Here is a 24881-nt window from a genome sequence, read left to right on the forward strand (position 1 = left end):
TCCCTCCCCTTGACCCCAATCCCCCGATAGGCCCTGGTGTATGATGTTCCCCTTCTTATCTCCATGTGTTCTCATTGTTCAACTCACACTTACGAATGAGAACATGCAGTATTTGGTTTTCTGTTCCTGTGTTAGTTTACTGAGGATGATGGTTTCCAGCTTCATCCATGTTCCTGCAAAAAAAAATTCTTTTTCATGGCTGCATAGTGTTCCATGGTGTATGGGCCACATTTTCTTTATTCAGTCTGTCATTGATGGGCATTTGGGTTGGTTTCAAGTCTTTGCTGTTGCAAATAGTGCTGCAGTAAACATACGTGTGCATGTATCTTTATAGTAGAATTAATTATATTTCTTTGTGTATATACCCAGTAATGGGATTGCTGGGTCAAATGGTATTTCTTGTTCTAGATCCTTGAGGAATCGCCCCACTGTCTTCCACAATGGTTGAACTAATTTACACTCCCACCAACAGTGTAAAAGCATTCTTATTTCTCCACATTCTCTCCAGCATCTGTTGTTTCCTGACTTTTTAATAATCGCCGTTCAGACTAGCGTGAGATGGTATCTCATTGTGGTTTTGATTTGCACTTCTCTAGTGACCGATGAGCTTTTCTTCATATGTTCATTGGCTGCATAAATGTGTTCTTTTGGGAAGTGTCTGTTCATATCCTTTTTCCACTTTTTGATGTTTTTTTTTTCCTAGTAAATTTGTTTAAGTTCCTTGTAGATTCTGGATAATTAGACCTTTGTCAGATGGATAGATTGCAAAAATTTTCTCCCATTTTGTAGGTTGCCTGTCCACTCTGATGATAGTTTCTTTTGCTGTGCAGAAGCTGTTTAGTTTAATTAGATCCAATTTGTCAATTTTGCCTTTTGTCACAATTGCTTTTGGTGTTTTAGTCATGAAGTATTTGCCCATGCCTATGTCCTGGATGTTATTGCCTAGGTTTTCTTCTAGTGTTTTTATGGTTTTTAGGTTTTATGTTTAAATATTTAATCCATCTTGAGTTAATTTTTGTGTACGTGTAAGAAAGGGGTCCAGTTTCTGTTTTCTGTATATGGCTAGCCAATTTCCCCAGCACCATTTATTAAATAGGGAATCCTTTCTCTATCACTTGTTTTTGTCAGGTTTGTTGAAGATCAGATGGTTGTAGATGTGTGGTGTTATTTCTGAGGCCTCTGTTCTGTTTCATTGGTCTATATATCTATTTTGGTATCAGTACCACGATGTTTTGGTTACTGTAGCTTTGTAGTCTAGTTTGAAGTCGGGTAGCCTGATTCCTCCAGCTTTGTTCTTTTGTTTAGGATTGTCTTGGCTATATGAGATTTTTGGTTCCATATGAAATTTAAAGTAGTTTTTTTCTAATTCTGTAGAGAAGGTCAGTGGTAGCTTGATGGGAATAGCGTTGAATCTGTAAATTACTTTGGGCAGTATGGCCATTTTCACAATAATGATTCTTCCTATCCATGAGCGTGGAATGTTTTTTCATTTGTTTGTGTTCTCTCTTATTTCCTTGAGCAGTGGTTTGTAGTTCTCCTTGAAGAGGTCCTTCATGTCCCTTGTAAGTTGTATTCCTAGATATTGGATTCTCTGTGTAGCAGTTTTGAATGGGAATTCACTCATGATTTGGCTCTCTTTATCTGTTATTGGTGTATAGGAATGCTTGTAATTTTTGCACATTGATTTTGTATCCTGAGACTCTGCTGAAGTTGCTTATCAGCTTAAGGACCTTTTGGGATGAGACGATGGGGTTTTCTAAATAACAGTCATGTCATCTGCGGAGACAATTTCATTTCCTCTCTGCATATTTGAATACCCTTTATTTCTTTTTCTTGCCTGATTGCCCTGGCCAGAACTTTTAATACTACATCAAAGAGGAGTGATTAGAGAGGGCATCCTTGTCTTTTGCTGATTTTCAAAGGGAATGCTTCTAGCTTTTGTCCATTCATTGTGATATTGGCTGTGGGTTTGTCACAAATAGCTCTTGTTACTTTGAGATATGTTCCATTAGTACCCAGGTTATTGAGAGTTTTTAGCATGAAGGGGTATTTAATTTTATTGAAGGTCTTTTCTGCATCTTTTCAGATAGTCATACGGTTTTTGTCATTGGTTCTGTTTATGTGATGGATTACGTTTGTTGATTTGTGTATGTTGAATTAGCCTTGGATCCCAGGGATGAAGCTGACTTGATTGTGGTGGATGAGCTTTTTAATGCGCTGCTAGATTCGGTTTGCCAGTATTTTATTGAGGATTTTCACATTGATGTTCATCAGGGATATTGGCCTGAAATTTTGTTGTTGTTGTTGTGTCTCTGCCGGATTTTGGTATCAGGATGATGCTGGCCTCATAAAATGAATTAGGGAGGAGTCCCTCTTTTTCAATTGTTTGGAATAGTTTCAGAAGGAATGGTATCAGCTCCTCTTTGTACCTCTCATAGAATTTGGCTGTGAATCCATGTGATCTTGGGCTGTTTTTGGTTGGTAGGCTATTAATTACTGCCTCAATTTCACAACCTGTTATTGGTCTATTCAGGGATTCAACTTCTTCCTGGTTTAGTCTCGGGAGGGCGTATGTGTCCAGTAATTTATCAACTTTTTCTAGATTTTCTAGCATGGAGCTGTTGATAGTATTCTCCGATAGCAATTTGTATTTCTGTGGGATCAGTGGTGATATATCCCCTTTATCATTTTTTATTGTATCTTATTTGATTCTTCTCTCTTTTCTAATTTATTAGTCCGGCTAGTGGTCTATTTTGTTAATCTTTTCAAAACACCAGCTCCTGGATTCATTGAGTTTTTGAAGGGTTTTTCATGTCTCTATTTCCTTCAGTTCTGCTCTGATCTTAGTTACTTCTTGTCTTCTGCCAGCTTTTGAATTTGTTTGCTCTTGCTTCTCTCAATCTTTTAATTGTGACATTAAGAGTGTCAATTTCAGATCTTTCCTGATTTCTGATATGGGCATTTAGTGCTATAAATTTCCCCCTTAACACTGCTTTAGCTGTATCCCAGAGATTCTGGTACATTGTCTCTTTGTTCTCATTGGTTTCAAAGAACTTCTTTATTTCTGCCTTAATTTTGTTATTTACCCAGTAGTCATTCAGTAGCAGGCTGTTCAGTTTCCATATAGTTATATGGTTTTCAGTGAGTTTACTAATTCTGAGTTCTAATTTGATTGCACTGTGGTCTGAGAGACTGTTTGTTATGATTTCCATTCTTTTGCATTTGCTGAGGAATGTTTTACTTCCAGTTATGTGGTAGATTTTAGAATAAGTGCTATATGGTACTGAGAAGAATGTATATTCTATTGATCTGGGGTGGAGAGTTCTGTAGATGTCTATTAGGTTTGCTTGGTCCAGAGCTGAATTCAAGTCCTGAATATCCTTGTTCATTTTCTATCTTGTTGATCTGTCTAATATTGACAACGGGTATTAAAGTCTCCCAGTATTATTGTGTGGGAGTCTGAGTCTCTGTAGGTCTCTAAGAACTTGCTTTATGAATCATTTGCTGCATGTATATTTGGGATAGTTAGCTCTTCTTGTTGCATTGTTCCCTTTACCATTATGTAATACCCTTCTTTGTCTTTCTTGATCTTTGTTGGTTTAAAGTCTGTGTTATCAGAGACTAGGATTACAACCTCTGCCTCTTTTTGCTGTCTATTTGCTTGGTCATTATTTCTCCATCCCTTTATTTTGAGCCTATGTGTGTCTTTGCATGTGAATTGGGTCTCCTGAATACAGCACACCAAAGAGTCTTGACTGTTTATCCAATTTACTAGTCTTTTAGTTGGGGTATTTAACCCATTTACATTTCAGGTTAATGTTGTTATGTATGAATTTGTTTCTGTCATGATGCTAGATGCTTATTTTGCACATTCGTTGATGCAGTTTCTTCGTAGTGGTGTTGGTCTTTATATTTTGGTGTGTTTTTGCAGTGGCTGGTACCAGTTTTTCCTTCCCATATTTGGTGCTTCCTTCAGGAACTCTTGTAAGGCAGGCCTGGTGGTGACAGACTCCCTCAGCATTTGCTTGTCAGTAAAGGATTTTATTTCTCCTTCACTTATGAAACTTAGTTTGGCCGGATATGGGATTCTGGGTTGAACGTTCTTTTCTTTAAGGGTGTTGGATATTGGCCCCCAACTCTCACTCTTTTTTGGCTTGTAGGGTTTCTGCAGGAAGATCCACTGTTGTTAGTCTGATGGGCTTCCCTTTGTGAGTAATCTGACCTTTCTCTCTGGCTGCCCGTAACATTTTTTCTTTCCAGTCTTGGAGAATCTGACAATATGTGTCTTCAGGTTGCTCTTCTTGAGGAGTATCTTAATGGCGTTTGCTGTATTTCCTGAATTTGAATGTTGGTCTGTCTTGCTGATTGGGGAAGTTTTCCTGGATAATATCCTGAAGTGTGTTTTCCAACTTGGTTCTATTCTCCCCATTTCTTTCAGGTACACCAGTCAATCATAGGTTTGGTCTTTTCACATAGTCCCACATTTCTTGGAGGCTTTGTTCATTTCTTTTCATTCTTTTTTCTCTAATCTTGTCCTCACGCCTTATTTCAGTAAGTTGATCTTCAATCTATGATACCCTTTCTTCTGTTTGATCGATTCTGCTGTTGATACTTGTGTATGCTTTATGAAGTTTTCGTGCTGTGTTTTTCAGCTCCATCAGGTCATTTATGTTCTTCTCTAAACTGGTTGTTCTAGTTAGCAGTTCCTGTAAACTTTTATCAAGGTTCTTAGCTTCCTTGCATTGGGTTAGAACATGCTTCTTTAGCTCAGAGGAGTTTGTTATTGCCTACCTTCTGAAGCCTACTTCTGTCAGTTCAAGAAACTCTTTCTTTCCATCCAGTTTTGTGCCCATGCTGGAGAGGAGTTGTGATCATTGGAGAAGAGGCATTCTGGTTTTTGCAGTTTTCAGCATTTTTGCGCTGTTTTTTCCCCATGTTTGTGGATTTCTCTACCTTTGATATTTAAGGCTGATGACCTTTGGATGGAGTTTTTATTTGGGGGTCCTTTCTGTTGATACTGATGTTGTTGCTGTTGGTTAGTTTTCCTTCTAATGGGCCCTTCTTCTGCACGTCTGCTGCAATTTGCTGGAGGTTCATTCCACACCCTGCTTGCCCATGTATCACCAGCGAAGGCTGCAGAAAAGCAACTGTTGCTGCCTGCTCCTTCCTCTGGAAGCTTCTTTCCAGAGGGACATCAACCTGATGCCAGCCAGATTTCACCTCTATGAGGTGTCTGTCAACTTCTGCTGGGAGGTCAATCCCAGTCAGGAGACATGCGGGTCAGGGACCCATCTGAGTAGGCAGTCTATCCCTTAGCAGAGCTCAGGCGCTGTGCTAGGAGAATCCTCCTTGCCAGGATTAGCTGCTCTCTGCAGAGCCGGCAGACAGGACAGCTACCCCTTCCCCCAGGTGCTCTGTCCCAGGAAGATAGGAGTTTTATCTGTAAGTCCCTGACTGGGGCTTCCGCCTTTCTTTCAGAGATGCCCTGCCCAGTGATGGGGGAATCTAGAGAGGAAGTCTGGCCACAGACCCTTTGCCACACTGTGGTGAGTCCCTGCAGTCCTAACTTCCTGGCTTCTTTAGCACTTTAGCACTGTCAGGGGAAAACCACCTACTCAAGCCTCAGTAATGGCGGACGCCCCTCCCCCCATCAAAAGTTGACGGTGGTCTTCCTTTGGGCTTCCACTCTTCCCACTGCACTTAGGACATTTCCCTTCCTTGAGCTTCCCCTTTTCCTCCCTCATCTTTATTTCTGCCCCTTCTTCAAATCTCAGCTCAAGTGTCTTTGCATGATGCCTCTGCCCTGCAGCTAGAGCTCTCTGCTCTACACTTGGTAGTTGGACATGAGTGTATTTGGTTAGTGTCTGTGTGATCCACTGATTGTAAATGCTCCTGCAGGACAGACAGTGAGTCATTTCCCTGTATCTCCAGCACCTCCTGTGGTGCCTGGCATGTGATTGGTTGGATTCTTTGATAGAGGGCAGGAAGGCTGGAAGGCTTTTATCACTATCTGTTGTTGCCTCCCTTCAATCCCAGAATAAGTTTTGTTTGTAAGTGTCTTTTATCCAGCAAAGTCCAGCCCTGTGTTCCCACCAGTCTCTTCCATGAAAATTTATTAGTGCCTGCCCCAGTTTGTTTGTTACTCTCTTTCACCTTCAGAACTCGTTAACAGGCCAGGCACGGGGGCTCATGCCTATAATCCCAGCTTTTTGGGAGGCCAAGATGGGGGGATCACTTGAGGCCAGGCGTTCAAGACCAGCCCGGGCAACATAGCGAGACCCTATCTCCAAAAAAAGACAAAGAACTCATGTCATAAAACCTTTGCACTCTTCTAATATGTGCACAACCTTCTTTTGCAAGCTCTTCCAAGATAGCAACTGTTCGTCTTTCATGTGGGGCCACTGGAAGTAGGAGAGCACCTAGAATTGTATGTATCACTGTATATGAATGGAGCTTCAGTTCTCAGACTTGAAAGAAACTTTGTGACAATATGGTAGGAAAAATGTTGGTAAACAATTGATGGGTTTTGTGTTTCTTCCTTCCTTTTATTAGACAGATACCTGGAAATCTCTTATTCTAAGCCCATCTCATGGAGTCTGAACATGTAGCGAATGAATAACAGAGGTCACAAGTAAACACTGTTCCTAATTGTGCATTCAGAAAGTATCTTATTTATCACTTTCACTAGACAGTACTGCATTGCTTAACCACAGTGATAAGTTCTGAGAAACTGTGTCACCAGGTGATTCTCTTGTGAGAACATCATAGAATGTACTTTCACAAACCTGAATGGTGTGGCTTATGGCTCTGGGCTACAGACCTGTGAAGCATAGGACTGCTGAATACTGTAGACAGCTATAACACAGTGGCAAGCATTTGTGTATGTAAACATTCCTAAATATAGAAAAGGTAGAGTAAAAATATGGTATCGGCCTGGCACAGTGGCTTATGCCTGTAATCCCAGCACTTTGGGAGGCCAACATGGGCAGATCACGAGGTCAAGAGATTGAGACCATCCTGGCCAACATAGTGAAACCCCATCTCTACTAAAAATACAAAAAAATTAGCTGGGCGTGGTGGCGCACGCCTGTAGTCCCAGCTACTCTGAAGGCTGAGGCAGGAGAATTGCTTGAACGTGGGAGGTGGAGGTTGTAGTGAGCCGAGACTGTGCCACTGCACTCCAGCCTGGCGCCTGGCAACAAAGCGAGATTCTGTCTCAAAAAAAAAAAAAAAATACAGTATCATGATCTTATGGGACCACCATTGTATATGAAATCTGTCATTGACCAAAATGATATTACGTGGCACATGGCTATACTGGGTTCTACTAAATATATATAATTGATCCTTTTTTTTTTTTTTTTGGTATTAAGTTGTCATGTGTAAGCAGTGAAACACAGGTAAAGTCTTTCCACTCTCCATCTCTGTGTACTCTGATGGGGACATGACCTTTCAGCCATGTTCATAAATGTCTTATACACATTAAAAAAGGGCTAGAAACTTTATTTCAAAATATGGCTATAGCTGGGTGGTAGGATTATAGCTTGTTTTTATTTTCTTCTTTATGCTTTCCTATTTAAAAAATTTTATGTCTGAATTGTAGTAAAAAATGTTTTTCAAAATCTTTAGTGTATTTGAAATAACTGTGATAATAGAAGATTCATTATTTACCTTAGATCAGAGGCATGAAGGATAATGTAGAAAATATTTCAGGCTTTGCAGCCTACGTGGTCTCTCTTACTCAAGTCGTTAAAGTGGGAAGGAAGCCGTGGACAATACTGACATGCACAAACGTGGTGGCATTCCAAGAAAACGTCCATCTCAGACACTGGCATTGGAATTGCATGTGGTTTTCTTGGATCATGAAATAGCATTTTTACTTGGATTTTTTTTCAACCATTTAAAAATATGAAAACCCTTGTTAGTTCCTTGGTTACATAAAAAAACAGGAGGAGCTGGGTTTGTCCTGAGACTGCGCACATTGCCTGAGTTGATTATTTTCCTGAAAGTACGTTTCTAAGAAGTAATTACGGATACTTGTGAGTGTCTTGGACTCATCTCTATCTTAAGTACTAGTGCCATGGGGTTGTTTTGTTTTGCTAATTATCTTTAGCATTTTCTTTCTCTTAAGAGAAAAATGATGTTTTTTTTCTCTTTCTAAAATAAAATAATGAAAGAGTATTTCAGGTGGAGCGGAATACTTCAGCCATTTTGGAAATGCAAGTGACTTTTGTTGAGTTGTTTCACTTCTGATGGTGAGGAATATACCACAGAGGATAGTCAATGCTATTGTGGAAAATGTAAGACAAGAAAGAGAAGAATTCCTTTTTTGGGTCATTTGACTCTGATGCCATTTGGCTGGTAGGTTCTGTTTTCTTAGTAAACAAGAGGGACATCTAGATCCCAGCCAGCCTTGAGCTTTTAGCATATATTTTATAGCCAGTTGGCCCTCATAGAAAATCACAGCTGCAGATAGCAAGGGAGGACATGTCGCCAGTCACAGATTAACAAGTCTGACCTTAGAAACGGCACCTTTCTGTTTGTCAGAGCATAAAAGCAGAGCTGTGCCTGCATCTACAACTGTGTGTGAGTTTTCATTTGTCATGGTTTAAGTACACGAGTAAGGGTTTTTTCCTTTTGATTTTAATAATTTAAACATAAATAAAATGTAGAAGTGAAACACTAAAAATTATATTTTAGGAATTTCTGTTTGTTTAATAGTTTTAGAAAAGTGCTTTCAAAACCTGGGGTCCACAGTCTTCTGAGTCTCCTGCATCCTAGTCTTCTGAGCTGTTAAAATGCAAACTTCTAGGCCCCCATACCTAAGTCAAATCAGAGTTTTTGCATATGGATCCCAGGAAAATGCATTGTTTTAATAATCTCGACAGTTGATTCTTTCCACATGAAAGGCTGAAAACCCTTAATTTGGAGAGTAAGAGAGCAAACTAAAGGGGTAGGTGGATGGCGTTTTATTCAAGTGCTGCATCATAGCTGTGATATGGCAGGGCGGCAGTTCCTTGTTACAGCCTTGAGACACACTGCATTTGAGAGATGTTCCGAAAGCATTCTTAACAGTAGAGAGGGCAGTGTGCCTCAAAATTTAGCCATTAAAGAAGGGCTGTTTTCAAGGAAATGTCTATGCCAGCCCTTTAGGCTTGGGTTTTCTTTGTAAAACAGGAATCTTTGATGGTGTTTACTTTTTAGTTTCTTTTGCATGGGGAAGGGAAGCGCTTAGTTCCATTTTACTCTATTTCTACAAGAAGCATATTATAACTTGCTACTGCAAAGAACAATAGTTAACGGACTTTTTTTCTTAACTAGGGGGGACGCCTAGTTTGAAAATACTATGGCTGAACCAAGAGCCAGAAATACAGGTTCGGCGCTTGGACACACTCCTAGCTTGTTTCAACCTTTCCTCCTCAAGAGAAGAGCTGCAGGCCGTCGAAAGCCCGTTCCAAGCTTTCTGCTGCCTCTTGATCTACCTCTTTGTCCAGGTAATGTTCAGCTGCCCATTCCAGTCACTGCAGCCTGCTCTTTATGAGAGGCAGTGTGTGGGGTATTGCCATGGCTGGTGTCCCAGATCGTCTTTTTCCAGTGTCTGTTCCATGGAACATTATTAGTTCTTTGAGGTGCTCTAAAAATAAAAAGAATATTGTATGGTGAAATACATTGGAGAAGCTCTGTCACTACATCAGCCGTAGAGATTGTACTGCACATAGAGTATTAGAGACTTAGGAACTCTTGCACGTGCTGGAGCCTGCTTTGGCTTTGACTAAACGTTCTCAGACTCTGTGGACCATGGTGTACCTCCCCTGCCCTTATGCCATTGTTTGGATGGTGGTTCTTGTTTCTGGGTTTTAGTGTCAAGGTGAGAAAGGACCTGGCTAGAGACCTAGCTTCTCTCTTAGTACTCTTTGCCTCTGGGCAGAGAGGCAAATTCATTTTTCCCAAGTCAATTTCATTCCATCGTCCAGCAGATATTTATTGGTTATATGTCTTCATTTTCTAGTCTGAAAATGAGATAATCATAGTAGCTGCTGCCAAGGGCTGTTGGGGCAATATCAGCTGGTGATGTCATGATCTTCATGATTTATGTCCTCCCATCCTGCTGAGCTAGGGATTGCAGTGCTGGTTCCTTTGTTTTGGGCTCACTCAACAAGGTGAACTTTTTTTTTTTTTGCATTAGCTTTATACCTAGTTTATGTGTGAAAATCATGAAAGTCAGTTAAAAGATTCACCTTTTTAATAGTTTTCTACATTCATGATAGTCCTTGGACACCTTTAGTAAAATAAGGGTGGAGAATGTTCCCATTTCCCAGCTCTTTCTCTGCATCACTCCTCCCCACTTCCCTCCCTAGCTCTCCGATTTCAGATGATTTTCACCCCACTGTTCACAAGTGTACTTCTTCAGGCTGTCGAGATGTCTCATAAGCATTCTTCACTCCTTGAAGCCATCTTCTTAGCCTCTCTGACCTCCCTATATGGTAGGTCTGCATTGACGAAGCCATTCAATGTTTACTTACCTGGAATAGAAAATTACATAATTCTTTTTTTCAAACCTGAGATTTACTTTACAAATTATTGATTGTCTTTAAGAAATATACTGTTATGGTAGAATTACATCCCAAGGGAACCTTGGATTGATTTTTTCTTTCACAATGTCATCTTGGCTCTGCCCATTCTATAGCTTGCTCTACATTTTGCATTTTGTAAGCTGTGATACGGTTAAGTAGTGCTCAGAGTTTTCTTGCTTCATTATTGGTTTCACGTGCACCAGTGTAAACCTTAGTTTTCACATTACTGTTTTGAATAGATTACTTCTTTATTTGCTCAAGACATAGCAGATTAAAATTAATAGAGGATGCCAGGAATTATTTAGTATGTAGATATAAAAAGAGAGGAGATGAATCCAAGATGGTGATGAAATGCAGCTGCAGTCCATGGCACTCACAGAGAGGAATGAAAAGGGGCAAGTGAGTTCAGCACCTTCCACTGAAATACTCAGATTTTCACATGGGGACTGACTAGGCAAACAACCCACAAAGAATGAAGAAAAGCAGGGATGGGGGGCAATGCCCCACCTGGGAACAATATGGAGCCAAAGGAACCCCTACCCCCATCCAGGGGAAGCCATGAGTGATTGTACGACTTCACCTGAGAAACCATGCTTCTCCCATGGATATTTGTAACCCGTGTATCAGATCCCTTCATGAGGCCACGCCACCAGGGCCATGGGTCCAAGACACAGAGCTGTGTGGAGTCTCAGCAGAGCAACCACTCAGGCACACATAGACCCAAGAATTTTACATACTCTGGCTCTGGGATCCCTGGCAAGACAAGAAATCTGTTTGTACATATTCCTAGGTAGGGGGTTGAATTCAAGGACCCAAACAGCATCATTCTGTGGGCCCCACTTCTCTGGCACCTAACAAGCTAAGACCCACTGGCTTAGAATCCCAGCCAGCCAATGGCAGTGGGTTGGAGTCCACCTTAGATGGGTCCAAGTTCCCAGGAAGAGGGAAAGCCACCATCTCTGCAATTCAGTCAACACACCTGCTCCAGCCTGCCAGCTTTGGAGAATACAGGCATTCTGGACAAGGAAGGGTGCCCCACCTCCAGGGCAGTACATCAGCTCTACCAGAAAGCAGCCAGACTGCTGCTTTTTGTGCATTCCTCCTGACTAGGTGAGTCCTCCCAATAGGGGTCTCCAGCCATATCCTACAGGTGGATGTAGGCCAGCAACAGATCAGTAACCCCATAGGATGGAGCTTCTGGAGGAAGGAGCTGGCTGCCATCTTTGCTGTTTCACAGTGTTCACTGGTGATACCTCCAAGTATGGCAGAAACTGAGGCAGCTGGCAGCTAGAGTGGACCCCTAGCGAACTGCAACAGCCCTACAGTAGAATGGCCTGATTGTTAAAAAGAAAAACTAAACAGCAACAGCATCAACAAAAAAAGAACCTCATTCAAAAGGTAGGTTAGGGTTAGGGACCTGAAAAATCAAAAGTAGATAAGGCTACAAAGATGAGACAGAATCAATGCAAACATGCTGAAAATTGAGAAAGCCAGGGTGCCTTTTCTCCTCCAAATGACTGCAACACCTCTCCAGCAAGGGCACAGAACTGGCTGAGGCTAGAATGCCTGAATTGCCAGAAGTAGGCTTCAGAAGGTGGGTAATAATGAACTTTGCTGAGCTAAAGAAGCCTCTTGTAATCTAATGCAAAGAAGCTAAGAAATTTGATAAAACTACAGGAGCTGATAGCCATAATAGCCAGTTTAAAGAGGAACATCACCAACTTAATGGAGCTGAAAAACAACACGGGAACTTCATAGTGCAATCACAAGTATCAATAGCATAGACCAAGCAGAGGAAAGAAACTGAGAGCTTAAAGACTATCTTTCTGAATTAAGATAAGCAGACAAGAATAGACCAAAAAATGAAAAGAATGAACAAAACCCCAAGAAACATAGGATTTTATAAAGAGACCAAACCTACAACTGATTGGGGTACCTGAAAGAGATGGGGAGAATGGAACAAAGTTGGAAAACATACTTTAGGATATCATTCAGGAGAACTTTCTCAGCCTAGCAAGATAGGCCAACATTCAAATTCAGGAAATGCAATGAACCCTAGTATGATACTCTGTGAGAAGATCAACCTCAAGACACATAATCATCAGATTCTCCAGGTTGAAATGAAGTAAAAAATGTTAAGGGCAGCCAGAGAGAAAGGCCAGGTCACCTACAAAGGAAACACATCAGACTAACAGCAGACCTCTCAGCAGAAACCCTACAAGCCAGAAGAGATTGAGGGCCAATACTCAACATTCTTAAAGAAAATAATTTCCAACCCAGAATATTATATCCAGCCAAACTAAACTTTATAAGTGAAGGAGAAATAAGGTTTTTTTCTGGCAAGCAAATGCTTAGGGAATTTGTCACCAACAGACCTCCCTTGCAAGAGTTCTTGAAGGAAGCATTAAATATGAAAAGGCAACCATTACCAGCCACTACAAAAACAATGAAATACATAGACCAGTGATACTATGAAGCAACCACATAAACAAGTCTGTAGAATAAACAGCAAGCATCATGATGACAGGATCAAATTCACACATAACAATACTATGTGTGGGGAGCAGTGGGGCAGGTGCAGACCACAGCCAGAGAGAGGAGCATCAAGGGAATTAGTTGTGGACTTGTAGGAAAAAAAAATACTAAACATAAATGGGCTAAATGCCCCAGTTAAGAGGCACAGAATGGGCTGGGCGTGGTGGCTCATGCCAGTAATCCCAGCACTTTGGGAGGCCGAGGTGGGAGGATCACCTGAGGTCAGGAGTTCAAGACCAGCCTGGCTAACATGATGAAACCCTGTCTCTACTAAAAATACAAAAATTTAATCAGGTGTGGTAGTGCATGCCTGTAATCCCGGTTACTCAGAAGGCTGAGGCAGGAGAATCACTTGAACCTGGGAGGCGGAAATTGAAGTGAGCTGAGATTGCACCATCACACTCCAGCTTGGGCAACAATAGCGAAACTGTCAAAAAAAAAAAAAAATGGGCATAGAATGGCAAGCTGAATAAAGAGCCAAGACTCATCCATATGCTGTCTTCAAGAGACCCATCTCATGTGCAAAGACACACATGGGCTCAAAATAAAGGGCTGGAAGAAAATTTACCAAGCAAATAGAAAACAGAAAAATGCAGGGGTTGCAATCCTAGTTTCTGACAAGAGACTTTAAACCAACAAATATCAAAAAAGAAAGGGTATTACATAATGGTAGAGGGTTCAATTTAACAAGAAGAGCTAACTATCCTCTGTAGATATGTACCCAGTACAGGAGCACCCAGATTTACAAAGCAAGTTTTTAGAGACCCACAGAGTCCCACACAATAATAGTGGGAGACTTTAACATCTCACTGACAATATGAGATCATCAAGACAGAAAATTAATGAAGATATTCAGGACCTGAGCTCAGCTCTTGATCAAATGGACCTGATAGATCTCTCTACAGAACTCTCCACCCAAATTCAACATAATATGCATTCTTCTCATTGCCACTTGGCACTTGCTCTAAAATTGAACACATAATTGAAGTAAAACATTCCTCAACAAATGTAGAAGAACTGAAATCATAACAGTCTGTCAGACCACAGAGCAGTCAAATTAGAACTCAAGATTGGGAAATTCACTCAAAACCACACAACTACATGGAAATTGAGCAACCTGCTCTTGAATTACTCTCGGGTAAATAATGGAGCTAATGAGAATAAAGACAACATACCAGAATCTCTAGGATGCAGCTAAAGCAATGTTAAGAGGGAAATTTATAGCACTAAATATAAGAAGGACCTCAACTTAACAATCTAACATCTCTACTAAAAATACTAGACAACCAAGAGCAAAAGAAAACCCCAAAGCTAGCAAAAGACAAGAAATAACCAAGATCAGAGCTAAACTGATGGAGATAGAGACAAAAGAAAAACCCTTAAAAAAAAATCAACAAATCCAGGATCTGATTTTTTGGAAAAAAAAAAAAAATTGATAAAATATCCACTACCTAGATTAATAAAGAGAGAAGAATCAAATACAATCAGAAATAAGGGGGTTATCACCACTCACCCCACAAAAATACAGGCAACCATCAGAGAAAACTATAAACACCTTTGTGCACATAAACTAGAAAATCTAGAAGAAATAGATAAATTCCTGTAAATATGCGCCTTCCCAAGATTGAACCAGGAAGAAATTGAATCTCTGAATAGACCAGTAATGAGTTCTGAAATTAAGGCAATAATAAATAGCCTTCTAAATAAACAAAAAGAAATCCAGAACCAGATGGATTCATAGCTGAATTCTACCAGAGGTACAAAGAAGAGCTAGTACCGTTTCTACTGAAACTGTTCTAAAATATTGAAAAGGAAGGACTGCTTTCTAACTTGTTCTGTGAAGCCAACATCATCCTGCTACCAAAACCTGACAGACATAGAACAAAAACAGAAAACTTCAGGCCAATATCCTTGAGGAACATCGGTGCAAAAATCCTCAATAAAATACCAGCAAACCAAATCCTGCAGCAGATCAAAAAGCTTATCCAACACGATCAAGTTGACTTTATCCCCGGGAGGCAGCTTCAGCAAAGTCTTAGGATATAAAATGGCACATGTTTACCTATGTAACAAGCCTGCACGTCCTGCACATGTACCTCCATACTTAAATGTTGGAGGAAAAAAACGTAAAAAGGTATTTCTTTTGTTATTATATATCAAATATGCATACATGTACTATTGGTTAATATTTTCTATTGTCTAATCACCTACAGGTATCTGTAGTTAAAGTTGAGTCATAGTGGGACTTTGGAAGTGGTGGGTAGTCAGTAAGCTGACTTTTCTCACCCTTAAAAATAACATGTGTTTTGTCCTTGTTACCATGTGTGTGCACGATAGGGAGGCCACTGTCAGCACTCCAGGAGGGACATGCTGCCTACTGCTCCACACTCACAGTGCTTGCTGAGCCTGTGTGTGGTCATGTGATGCAGCTCGACGTTCTCACACTGACTGTGCAGGTGACTGTCACGGCACTCCAGGAGGGACATGCTGCCCACTGCTCCACACTCACAGTGCTTGCCGATCCTGTGTGTGGTCATGTGATGCAGCTGTATGTTCTCACACTGACTGTGCAGGTGACTGTCACGGCACTCCAGGAGGGACATGCTGCCCACTGCTCCGCACTCACAGTGCTTGCCGATCCTGTGTGTGGTCATGTGATGCAGCTCTATGTTCTCACACTCACTGTGCAGGTGACTGTCACGGCACTCCAGGAGGGACATGCTGCCCACTGCTCCACATTCACAGTGCTTGCTGATCCTGTGTGTTGGTCATGCGGCTCAGCTCTACCTTCTCAGTGACTGTGCAGGTGACTGTCAGTTACTTAAATTTACTTCAAGCAGAAAAAGCCCCGGACCCCAGAAAAGTAACTTCACATCCCTATTTTTATAAACCTGAGGCAAAACAAGCACCAGGAGGAAAATTTCCAGTTTACCTTTTTTTCTATTAATAAAGACCTTTTAAATAAAATCTCTTTAGTGCAAATTGGCATGAGCAGACTTGGTAACTTGTCTTTAAAAGAGATGTTTAAATTGGAAATTTTTTAAACTAGAAAATAACAAATTGACAAATCAGTGATAGTCACTAGAGTAAGAAGATCCTGTATTATAACTAAGGGATAATTAAAAAGGCTAGAAAGATACATTTATAGAAGTATTACAGTTTTACATAGTTAAGCCTAAATTAGATGTTTTGATGTGTAATATGGGGCAGAATTGCATCTGATTCAGTGCATGAAAAAGGGAAACTGAAGACATTTGTCTCTCAGTGTATGTGGGGATTGGTCCCCGGACACCCAGATATGCCAAAATTCATGCATACTCAAGTCCTAAAGTCAGCCCTCTGTATATTTGGGTTTTATGGCCTGTGAATACTGTATTTTTCCATCTCCATTTGGTTGAAGAAAAATCCACATGTAAGTGAACCCACGCAATTCAAATCTATATTGTTCAGAGGCCAACTGTACTCTCATTTGTTCTGACCTCTCAGTTAACAACAGCCACAAACGATTTTATTAAAGTCTCTTCTGAGAATATCCTCTGGAAAGGTAAGCTTACATCATAGAAATGGACATACTTTACGTTCCTTTTATTCCAGGGTAGCGCCTACCTACTTGGAATAAAAGTGGACTAGAAGAGTGTCATGGTCAGTAAGACCATCAGCAGATCTCAGCGGCAGTCAGCACCCCCATCCTGGCAGAAGCAAATGCCGACATCCTCCAGGGGAGCACAGGAGTCTTTCTGATTTACGATGCAGTCGTTTTTATTGCAAATAGTCATATTAGCCATTTTTAATATCCAAGAAGAATCCAGTGAAATTGTAATTGATGGGTTTGCTGTTGGCTTTCCTGTTTCTTTTTCCGCAAGCCTTCACTTGCCACAGAAGGTGCTCTTCTGTGAGAAGCAGCTCTTGTGGTCTTACGATGCTGTGGAATCGTTTAGTCAGCAGGCATGTTCTCCTTTTGTCTGGGTAGCAGAACTTGGTCGCTAGGAGAGGAATGTCTCGACCTCATCACGGTGTCGGGCAGGCGAAGGGATGGCAAGCACTGTCTGCTGTTGATGAGGCCCGGACCATCCACATCCTCCTCTTTCTTCATGCCCTTTCCTTATCTCCATCATCTACTCCACACACAAGGATTCTCACTCTGTCCCTTGCTGTCTCTTGTTCCTCTGTACCTCCTTCCTCTTCTCACTTGTGTTGGGTCTTTTGATTCCACAGAGGATTGGTGGGGTCTCATATTGTGGGTTCTGATTTACTGTCAACTGGGATTCGAGGACACAGGTTTCCTCTGGGTTGCCAAAAGTGGATAATGACCCCAGCTCAGCCCAGCTGTGGATGCACTCCCTCTCTCCCTCTCTCTCTCTCTCTCCCCTCTCTGAAAACCTGTTTGCTCTGTGCAGTTTGTGCCAAACATGATCCTCTGTCTGGCTCTAAGACCTGGTCTTGGTTGGCACCTCATGATCATTCCCAGATGTTCTGGAGAGTTTTACCTTGTTAAAGTCTAGCCCAACTAGAAATTCAGGCACCCCTTCTAGCTAGGCTGGAAGTTGGGTGCACAACTGAGGACACCAGAGAGAGAGCTTCACAGCCAGGAGCCAGGGATGGTGTGAAGAGGCTGTGCTCTTCCACCTGCCCACTGCCTGAGGTCTGATGCACCATGTGCCCGTTTGTGCGCCTGTGTGTGTGCCTGTGTGTGTACCTTTGTGTGTGCATGTGTGCCTGTTTGCATGCATGTCTGTAAGTCCCTCTGTGTGTATGCTGTGTGTGCTTGTGTGTCTGAGTCCACCTGTGCATGTGCGTCTCTGCACATGTGTGTGCCCGTGTGTGCTTGTGCCTCTGCACCTTTATGTGTGCATGTGCCTGTTTGTGTGCACCTGTGTGTGTGCCTGTGCGTGTCTGTACATGCCTGCATATGCTTCTGTGTGAATGTTTGCACTGTACACACACCTGTATATTTAATAACAGAGATCAATTTGTAAGAAATGTTTTAAATTCTCCTGTAGCTTAACACTGGCCTTTCTCTGTCCTTTTCAGGTGGACACTCTTTGCCTAGAGGATTTGCATGCATTTATTGCACAGGCCTTGTGCCTCCAAGGAAAATCCACCTCGCAGCTTGTTAATTTACAGGTAAAGACATGACCTGTTAGTTGTCACTGTCCAGAAGACAACTGTGCAGTCCAGCCTTCTCTTCCCCGTTACGGTTGGAGTTTTACAGAAAGGATCAGGAAGCCACTTTAGTCAGGATCTTTCCATGATGCAGTAGTTTCTCTTTGTTTCTTTAAGGGCTATGGGATAAGCAGCCAGATGAGATACTAGTAGGTGCTGCCTCAATTCCAGTTTCGCGAAACTTGCGGTTCTCAATACTGCCTTTTTAGTCTAATGATTTGATGAGAGTGCTCATGTAGTTCTCTATAAACATGAATTTCTGGTGTTAGCAGTTTGCCCCTCTCCTGGCCTACCTCCTAGATGGCTGGTGGCTCAAGGGTAGGGCCACCTGGCCCCTTCCTGGATCCCCTCCTGGTGCCTTGCCTGTAGGAAGTGCTCAGTAAAGAAGTTCTGTGAAGGGGAGGATGCACTGCACCTAGGAGATCCGCAGCCTCTGTTGTTTGTATTCAAACGTGCCATCCAGGAGTGCTTATTTCTTTAATTTCACAGAATGGTCCAGTCACAGCTAAGTTCCACAGCTCTTCTCTGTGGCTGCACCCTTGTGGATCTGGGCACTGGGTATTCTTTCCTGTTAGAAAATCCCAAGGTCAGGTCAGCTGTGGATGGAAGCTTAAGATTCTGCTTCCAGTGCCATCTGATCGTGATTATTGGTTTATCTGTGGCTGCAGTTTAGTTACATTCGCTTTTACTTGTTTTTCTAATGGAAAAAAATATGTTTCATTTATAAATGACTTTTACTCAAACCTTACAAATTAGGCCAGGTGTAGTGGCTCACGCCTGTAATCCCAGCACTTTGAGAGGCCAAGGTGAGTGGATCACCTGAGGTCAGGAATTCCAAATCATCCTGGACAACACAGTGAAACCCCGTCTATACTAAAAATACAAAAAAAATTAGCTGGGCACGGTGGCACGTGCCTGTAATCCTAGCTACTCAGGAGGCTGAGGCAGGAGAATTGCCTGAACCCAGGAGGCGGAGGTTGCAGTGAGCCGAGATCGCGCCGTTGCACTCCAGCCTGGGTAACAAGAGTGAAACTTCGTCTCAAAAAAAAAAAAAAAATTAGCTGGGCATGATGGTACGAGCCTGTAATCCCAGCTACTTGGGAGGCTGAGGTAATAGAATCGCTTGAACCCAGGAGGTGGAGGTTGCAATGAGCCGAGATTGCACTGTTGCACTCTATCCTGAGCAACAAGAGTGAAACTGTCTCAAAAACAACAACAAAAAATACCTCACAATTTTTCTGTGTCAGTGTGATATGGCTCACTCTGTTGCCCATGCTGGAATGCAGTGGCTCTGCCACTGTTCACTGCAACCTCTGCCTCATAGGCTCAAATTGCCTCCACCTCAGCCTCCTAAGTAGCTGGGACCAGGCATGTGCCACCCTGGCTAATTTGTGTGTGTATGTGCATGTGTGTGTGTGTGTGGAGATGACGTCTCATTACGTTTCCCAGGCTGGTCTCAAACTGGTCCTGAGCTCAAGCCATCCTCCCACCTTGGCCTCCTAAAGTGCTAGGATTATGGGTATGAGCCACCATACCTGGCCACAACTTTTATATACTAGGTTTGGTTCATAAACTAATTCTCATAGCATAGCAGTCCAACTAAATGAACAATGCCAGATTTTTTTTGTATTAGAAATTTCGTAGCATCATTATCCAAAAAAGTGGCTTTTTTTCCTCCTCCATTAAGCAAAAGCAGAATTTTAAAATGCTAATTTTAAGTTATCAGTAGGTTCATGTGCATTCTTCATGCTGAGCTGCAGCCCTGGCCTCCCTTCTGGACCCTGGCTGTGGCTGCCATTGGCTGTGGGCGTCCATAGCAGCTGCTGAGACATTTCCATTATAGTGTGGGGGCCTCACCTACTTCCCTCTTCCCTGTCAGTAGAGGTAAACAACGGGACAGAAGGATCATTGACAGGAGTCCTGGGGCCCTGTTCTCTGGTCCTAGGCCCTTTGGAAAACACAGCGCTGGAGTCTGAGTCACACAGATGAGGGAGCTGGATCTGCCCCTCGCCAGCTGTGGGGTCTTGAGCAGGTTCTTAAGGACACACAGCAAGTAACCAAACTTCTCTGTGCCTCAGTTTCCTCTAATTTGTAAAAGGAAGAAACCAGGATTTAAATGCAACAGAATGTGTCCTGTTCTTTGTCTTTGTGGGTATTTAGTGCATTCGATCGATCTCCATTTTCTCATGGCATGGACTTGCCCACACTTACCACGTCGTAATTGGCAAAGATTAAGTAGAACCAGGCTCTTGACACCTTGTCCAGGGTTCTTGCCATGTTGCTCTTTTCGATGAGAAAGACATTATTACATAAAGATTAAAGACAGCCACAGCCAGCGCCCAGGAGGGAGGCCAGGGCTGCAGCTCAGCATGAAGAGTACACATGAACCTACTGATAACTTAAAATTAAAATTTTATAATTCGTTTTTGTTTAATGGAGGGGGGAAAAAGCTACTTTTTGGATAATGATGCTATGAAATTTCTAATACAAAAAAAATTGGGCATTGTTCATTTAGTTGGACTGCTATGCTATGAGAATTAGTTTATGAACTAAACATGGAGAAAAAAGATGGCTTTAAAAGCACTCCCATTAGTATACAGCCAACAACAGAGTCCACGTCCCCTTAACCATCCACTCAGCAGCGTTGCTGTATACCAACATAGCAGAGACTTGTCCCATGGTTCTAGTCCATTTCTGTTAAAAATGGGATGTGCCAGTTATTATTAGTCATTGGCTCCTTCTGAGAATTGTGACTGGGCAGCCTGTGCTTCCAGTGATCCCTGAGGTCACTTAGGAAAATGCTTCTAACAAACCATGGCATTAAGAACAGAATGTGAGTTTCGCTTGTCTCCTCACCAGCCAAGGACTGTCTTGACATCCTAGGTGGGGCAGGGTCAGTACTCAGCAGCCCTTCTTGGCTCCCTCCTATGAAGGATGGTGATGTGGTTTGGGGAGGGAGTCGGGTCCAGGTGCAGCCTCCCCATAGCCTCTGACTCCGTTCTGACTGTGAGAACGCATTGCAGTGTGAGTTAGCTGTGGCTTGTCTCAATAATGAACTAATTGAGCCAGAGAGGTGTGTGCCCTGGTGTCACCAGCCACTGTTGGGTAGGTGGCTTTTTTGGCAATGGGTGGGTAACTGTTGCTCATAGGGAATTTTAAAACACCCTGTTAGTTTTTTGCCCAACATTACTTTGCTACTTAAATAGCTCAAATATATATATATTTACATATGTATTAAGTGACTGGATTATATGTGTAAAGGTGCATAGTACATATTTATGTGTATACGCATTCATTTACAGACATAGAAATGCACTGTATATGAAATCAAGGAATACAAGAACCCTTAACCTGCAATAATTTTATAAGTAAAGAAAGAAGGAAAGCAATATTATTCACAGTTTAAGAAAACCAAAGCATGACTTTTAAAAGTAGTGGACAAAGGGTAGTTGTGCACATGACAAGAGGACAGGCCTGTGTGTCAGAAATGATGGGCAGGAGGCTCGTATTTTCTGGATACCAAGGTCGGGCCTGTGAGACAGAAATGATAGACAGGAGGCTGCTGTTTCCTGGATACCGAGGTCAGGTCTGTGAGGCAGAATTGATGGCCGTTGTTTTCCCTTTGGAGTCAGCTCTCTGCGTTACGTGTTTGCCAGTTTTCCTATTCATGTCTGTAACTTTTAATGCGAGCTTTTAGTATGTGGTTCTAGAGAACATGCCTGCTCGATTGAACTTTGAATAGGACATGTGATCCTTCATATATAGTTTGTACAACCCATGTGAACATACATACACGTATAGACAGATATAGGTGGGATTTAAGTTAGAATCTCTCTTTTTTTTATTTTCTGAGACAGAGCCTTACTCTGTTGCCCAGGCTGGAGTGTGGTGACATGATCTTGGCTCACTGCAACCTCCACCTCCTGGGTTCAAGTGATTCTCCTGCCTCAGCCTCCTGAGTAGTTGGAATTACAGGGACACACCACCACGCCCAGCTAATGTTTGTATTTTTAGTAGAGGTGGGGTTTCACCATGTTGGCCAGGCTGGTCTCAAACTCCTCACCTCAAGTGATCTACTCACCTCAGCCTCCCAAAGTGCTAGGATTATAGGTGTGAGCCACTGCGTCTGGCCAGAATCGCTTTGTAGTGAGGAAGTAAATTAAGCAATAGGCTGAATTATATAATGGACAAGTAAATTGTGAGATCTCCCTCTTTAAAACAAATTTAAGGAGGAAGGTAGAAATAGGGCAGAAGATGGCACCCTCCGCACCCTGTTTATTGATGTCACAGGAGGAATGTTTCTGTGGACACTCAAGGTTATGGGTCACTCTCCTGTTACTGTCCAACTGGTGCCCTTGGGGGCCTGGAGTCCAGAATCCTGGTTCAGGCTTCTGTCTGCAGTCAGTGGGCATACCATGTACTGTCTAGGAATGTGAAAAGAGTTCGAATTACCTACCTGCCTCTCCCCTAGTGTTCTGTAAGAATCTGATACATGCCGAGATCATTTTGTAAAGTCCTCTGTAGAACACAAGATGCTATGGTTTATTCTGTCACTGAGAAGAGTGGAGTGTATACTCGTTATACTCCCGTGGGGCCAGGCCCTGTGTGTGCACCCACATAGTGTGCTCTCAGAAGTCATTTTGCCCTCATCCCAGGGTGCATTAATGATTTGTTTTCTTGGCGGTTTTTTTGTGTTTGTTTTATCTTGTTTTGAGACATCTACTACACACCGAGAGCTCTGTGAGCTGGTGCCTCAGCCACCTTTCCTACTGCCTCACCGCTGATCATTGGGAAGTTCTTAGTCATATTTTGGTTCGGAAATTAAAAGATGCGAGCTGATGAAAGAGAAATTCAAGCCATGCCACATTAGAAAGTGGTCTGGGGTAGCATTGTATTTAATTCTGCAGGACTTGTTAAGATTGCTCTGCATGCGGCTGCCCTGTGCCCACTGCTGTCCCTTGTGTGTATGGCAAGTGCAGCAGGTCTCATCTGTGTCAGCAGCGTCGTGCCTGCCTTCCACAGCACAGCCTGGCCTGGGGCATGCCGGGGTACTCGGAAACCAGCAAGCTGTGTATGCCGTGTTTGTTAACATCCAGCGTGATGACTGACTGTTGTCTATGCCAGTAGCAGCTTTTAGTTAAAATACAGGCCCCAGGCAAGGGCCTGAAGCCCCAATTTTTACTCTGTTTTGATTACAGGACCATAACAGTAAAGTAATTCTGGGTCTCTGTTTTCTTGGTAATCACTGTGCTGCGGTAGTGTGTGCACCAGCCAAACGTGGCATTCCCACAGTGAGATTATATCAAGAAAGCACTGATTGAACTATGTTTTGTTTTGTTGAGACACTCTCACCCTGTCACCCAGGCTAGAGTACAGTGGCCTGAACTCAGCTCACTGCAACCTCAGCTTCTGATTCTTGTGCCTCAGCCTCCTGAGTAGCTGGGATTACAGGCGCACACCACCACGCCCAGCTAATTTTTGTATTTTTAATAGGGATGGGGTTTTACCATTGTTGGCCAGGCTGGTCTGGAACTCCTGACCTTCAGTGATCAGACCACACTGGCCTCCCAAAGTGCTGGAATTATAGACATGAGTGACCATGCCCAGCTAAAACATAATTTTTAAAAAATGTGTTTTGCTGGATCTCAATGATGTGAGTTAAGACATCTGTCTTTTCATTTTAACTTCATGATTTTAATAGTCTGTAAATCTTCGTGAACTCCTTGTGCTGCGTGTACATTTTAAACTTTTGTACTTTAATAATTGAAGTTGTAAAGATCCCATGTGGAAGTTCACTTAAATGAGTCACTGGACCATTCACGACGTATTTACAGCGCCCTCTTAGCCCTGGGACTCCTGCCCCCCAGCTGCCTGGGGCTTTTATGGCTTGAGTCATCCCTCCAGCTCTCTATCTTCTCTTTCCGTCTCTCATTTTAACTTCATTATTTTCACTGGCCCTGGCCCCTTGCTGAAAACCTCAGGTGTCTCCCAATGGGGGGAAAAATTTCTCTTACAGCAAGGTTTCCATTCCCTGTTTCCCTTCTGTGGTCCTCAGAGGCTGGCTCCAGGATGTGGCTGTATGCTGGTGATTTGTGCTACATGTCCTCTTGTTTCGTCACTGAGAGAGACGCCTGCCCCTTCCATTGCATGAATCACTGAAGTGAAGGCTGAGAAATGCCCACCTTCCGTGTGCAGGGGCTCTGAGTCTCCTCCACCTTCTCCGACCTCTCTCCTCCTTTGAGCCTGCGCTGTCCCTTTTATTGATCTCTGTTCAACAGCACCTTTCACACTGTGGGTCTTGTGAATCCACATGCCGAGTCACTATCCCAGAGAGTCCTGGCCAGGTTGGTCTCGTGTATGTTCTGAGAGGGACTCGTGGGTGAGAAGCCAGAGTGTCCCACTTAGGGTTTTCGGTTTCCCTCCTCTCCTAGACTAAGCCCCCTTTTAGGAAAGGGGCAGTGTTCTTGCTCTGCTTTATTTTCCAGTACCCAGCATCCTGCCAACATTGATTAACTTGATTATATTGATACCTGCAATTTAAAATAGGCATGCGCATTTGCTGAGACAGGTAGAGTCTGTCTGATTTAGCAAAGTGTTTGTACAAATACA

At 42.6% G+C, this 24881-nt stretch overlaps 1 protein-coding gene across 26 annotated transcripts in view; it reads left to right on the plus strand.

Moving 5' to 3' along the window:
- FAM120B (family with sequence similarity 120 member B) overlaps nucleotides 1-24881 on the plus strand; it is a 122376-nt gene that overhangs the window by 58582 nt on the left and 38913 nt on the right. For 25 of the 26 annotated variants that reach the window (XR_013534689.1, XR_013534690.1, XM_035297237.3 and 22 more), the window contains 2 exons: nucleotides 9322-9494; nucleotides 18141-18233. Coding sequence is in view for 24 of the 26 variants with exons in the window: in XM_035297237.3 (XP_035153128.2) it covers nucleotides 9322-9494; nucleotides 18141-18233 (266 nt within the window). In the remaining 2 variants the exon portion in view is untranslated. The remainder of the gene's footprint in view (nucleotides 1-9321; nucleotides 9495-18140; nucleotides 18234-24881) is intronic. The other variant, XM_078370504.1, reaches the window with a different exon arrangement.

Source organism: Callithrix jacchus, chromosome 4 (assembly GCF_049354715.1).
Source record: "Callithrix jacchus isolate 240 chromosome 4, calJac240_pri, whole genome shotgun sequence".
Lineage (NCBI taxonomy): Eukaryota > Metazoa > Chordata > Mammalia > Primates > Cebidae > Callithrix > Callithrix jacchus.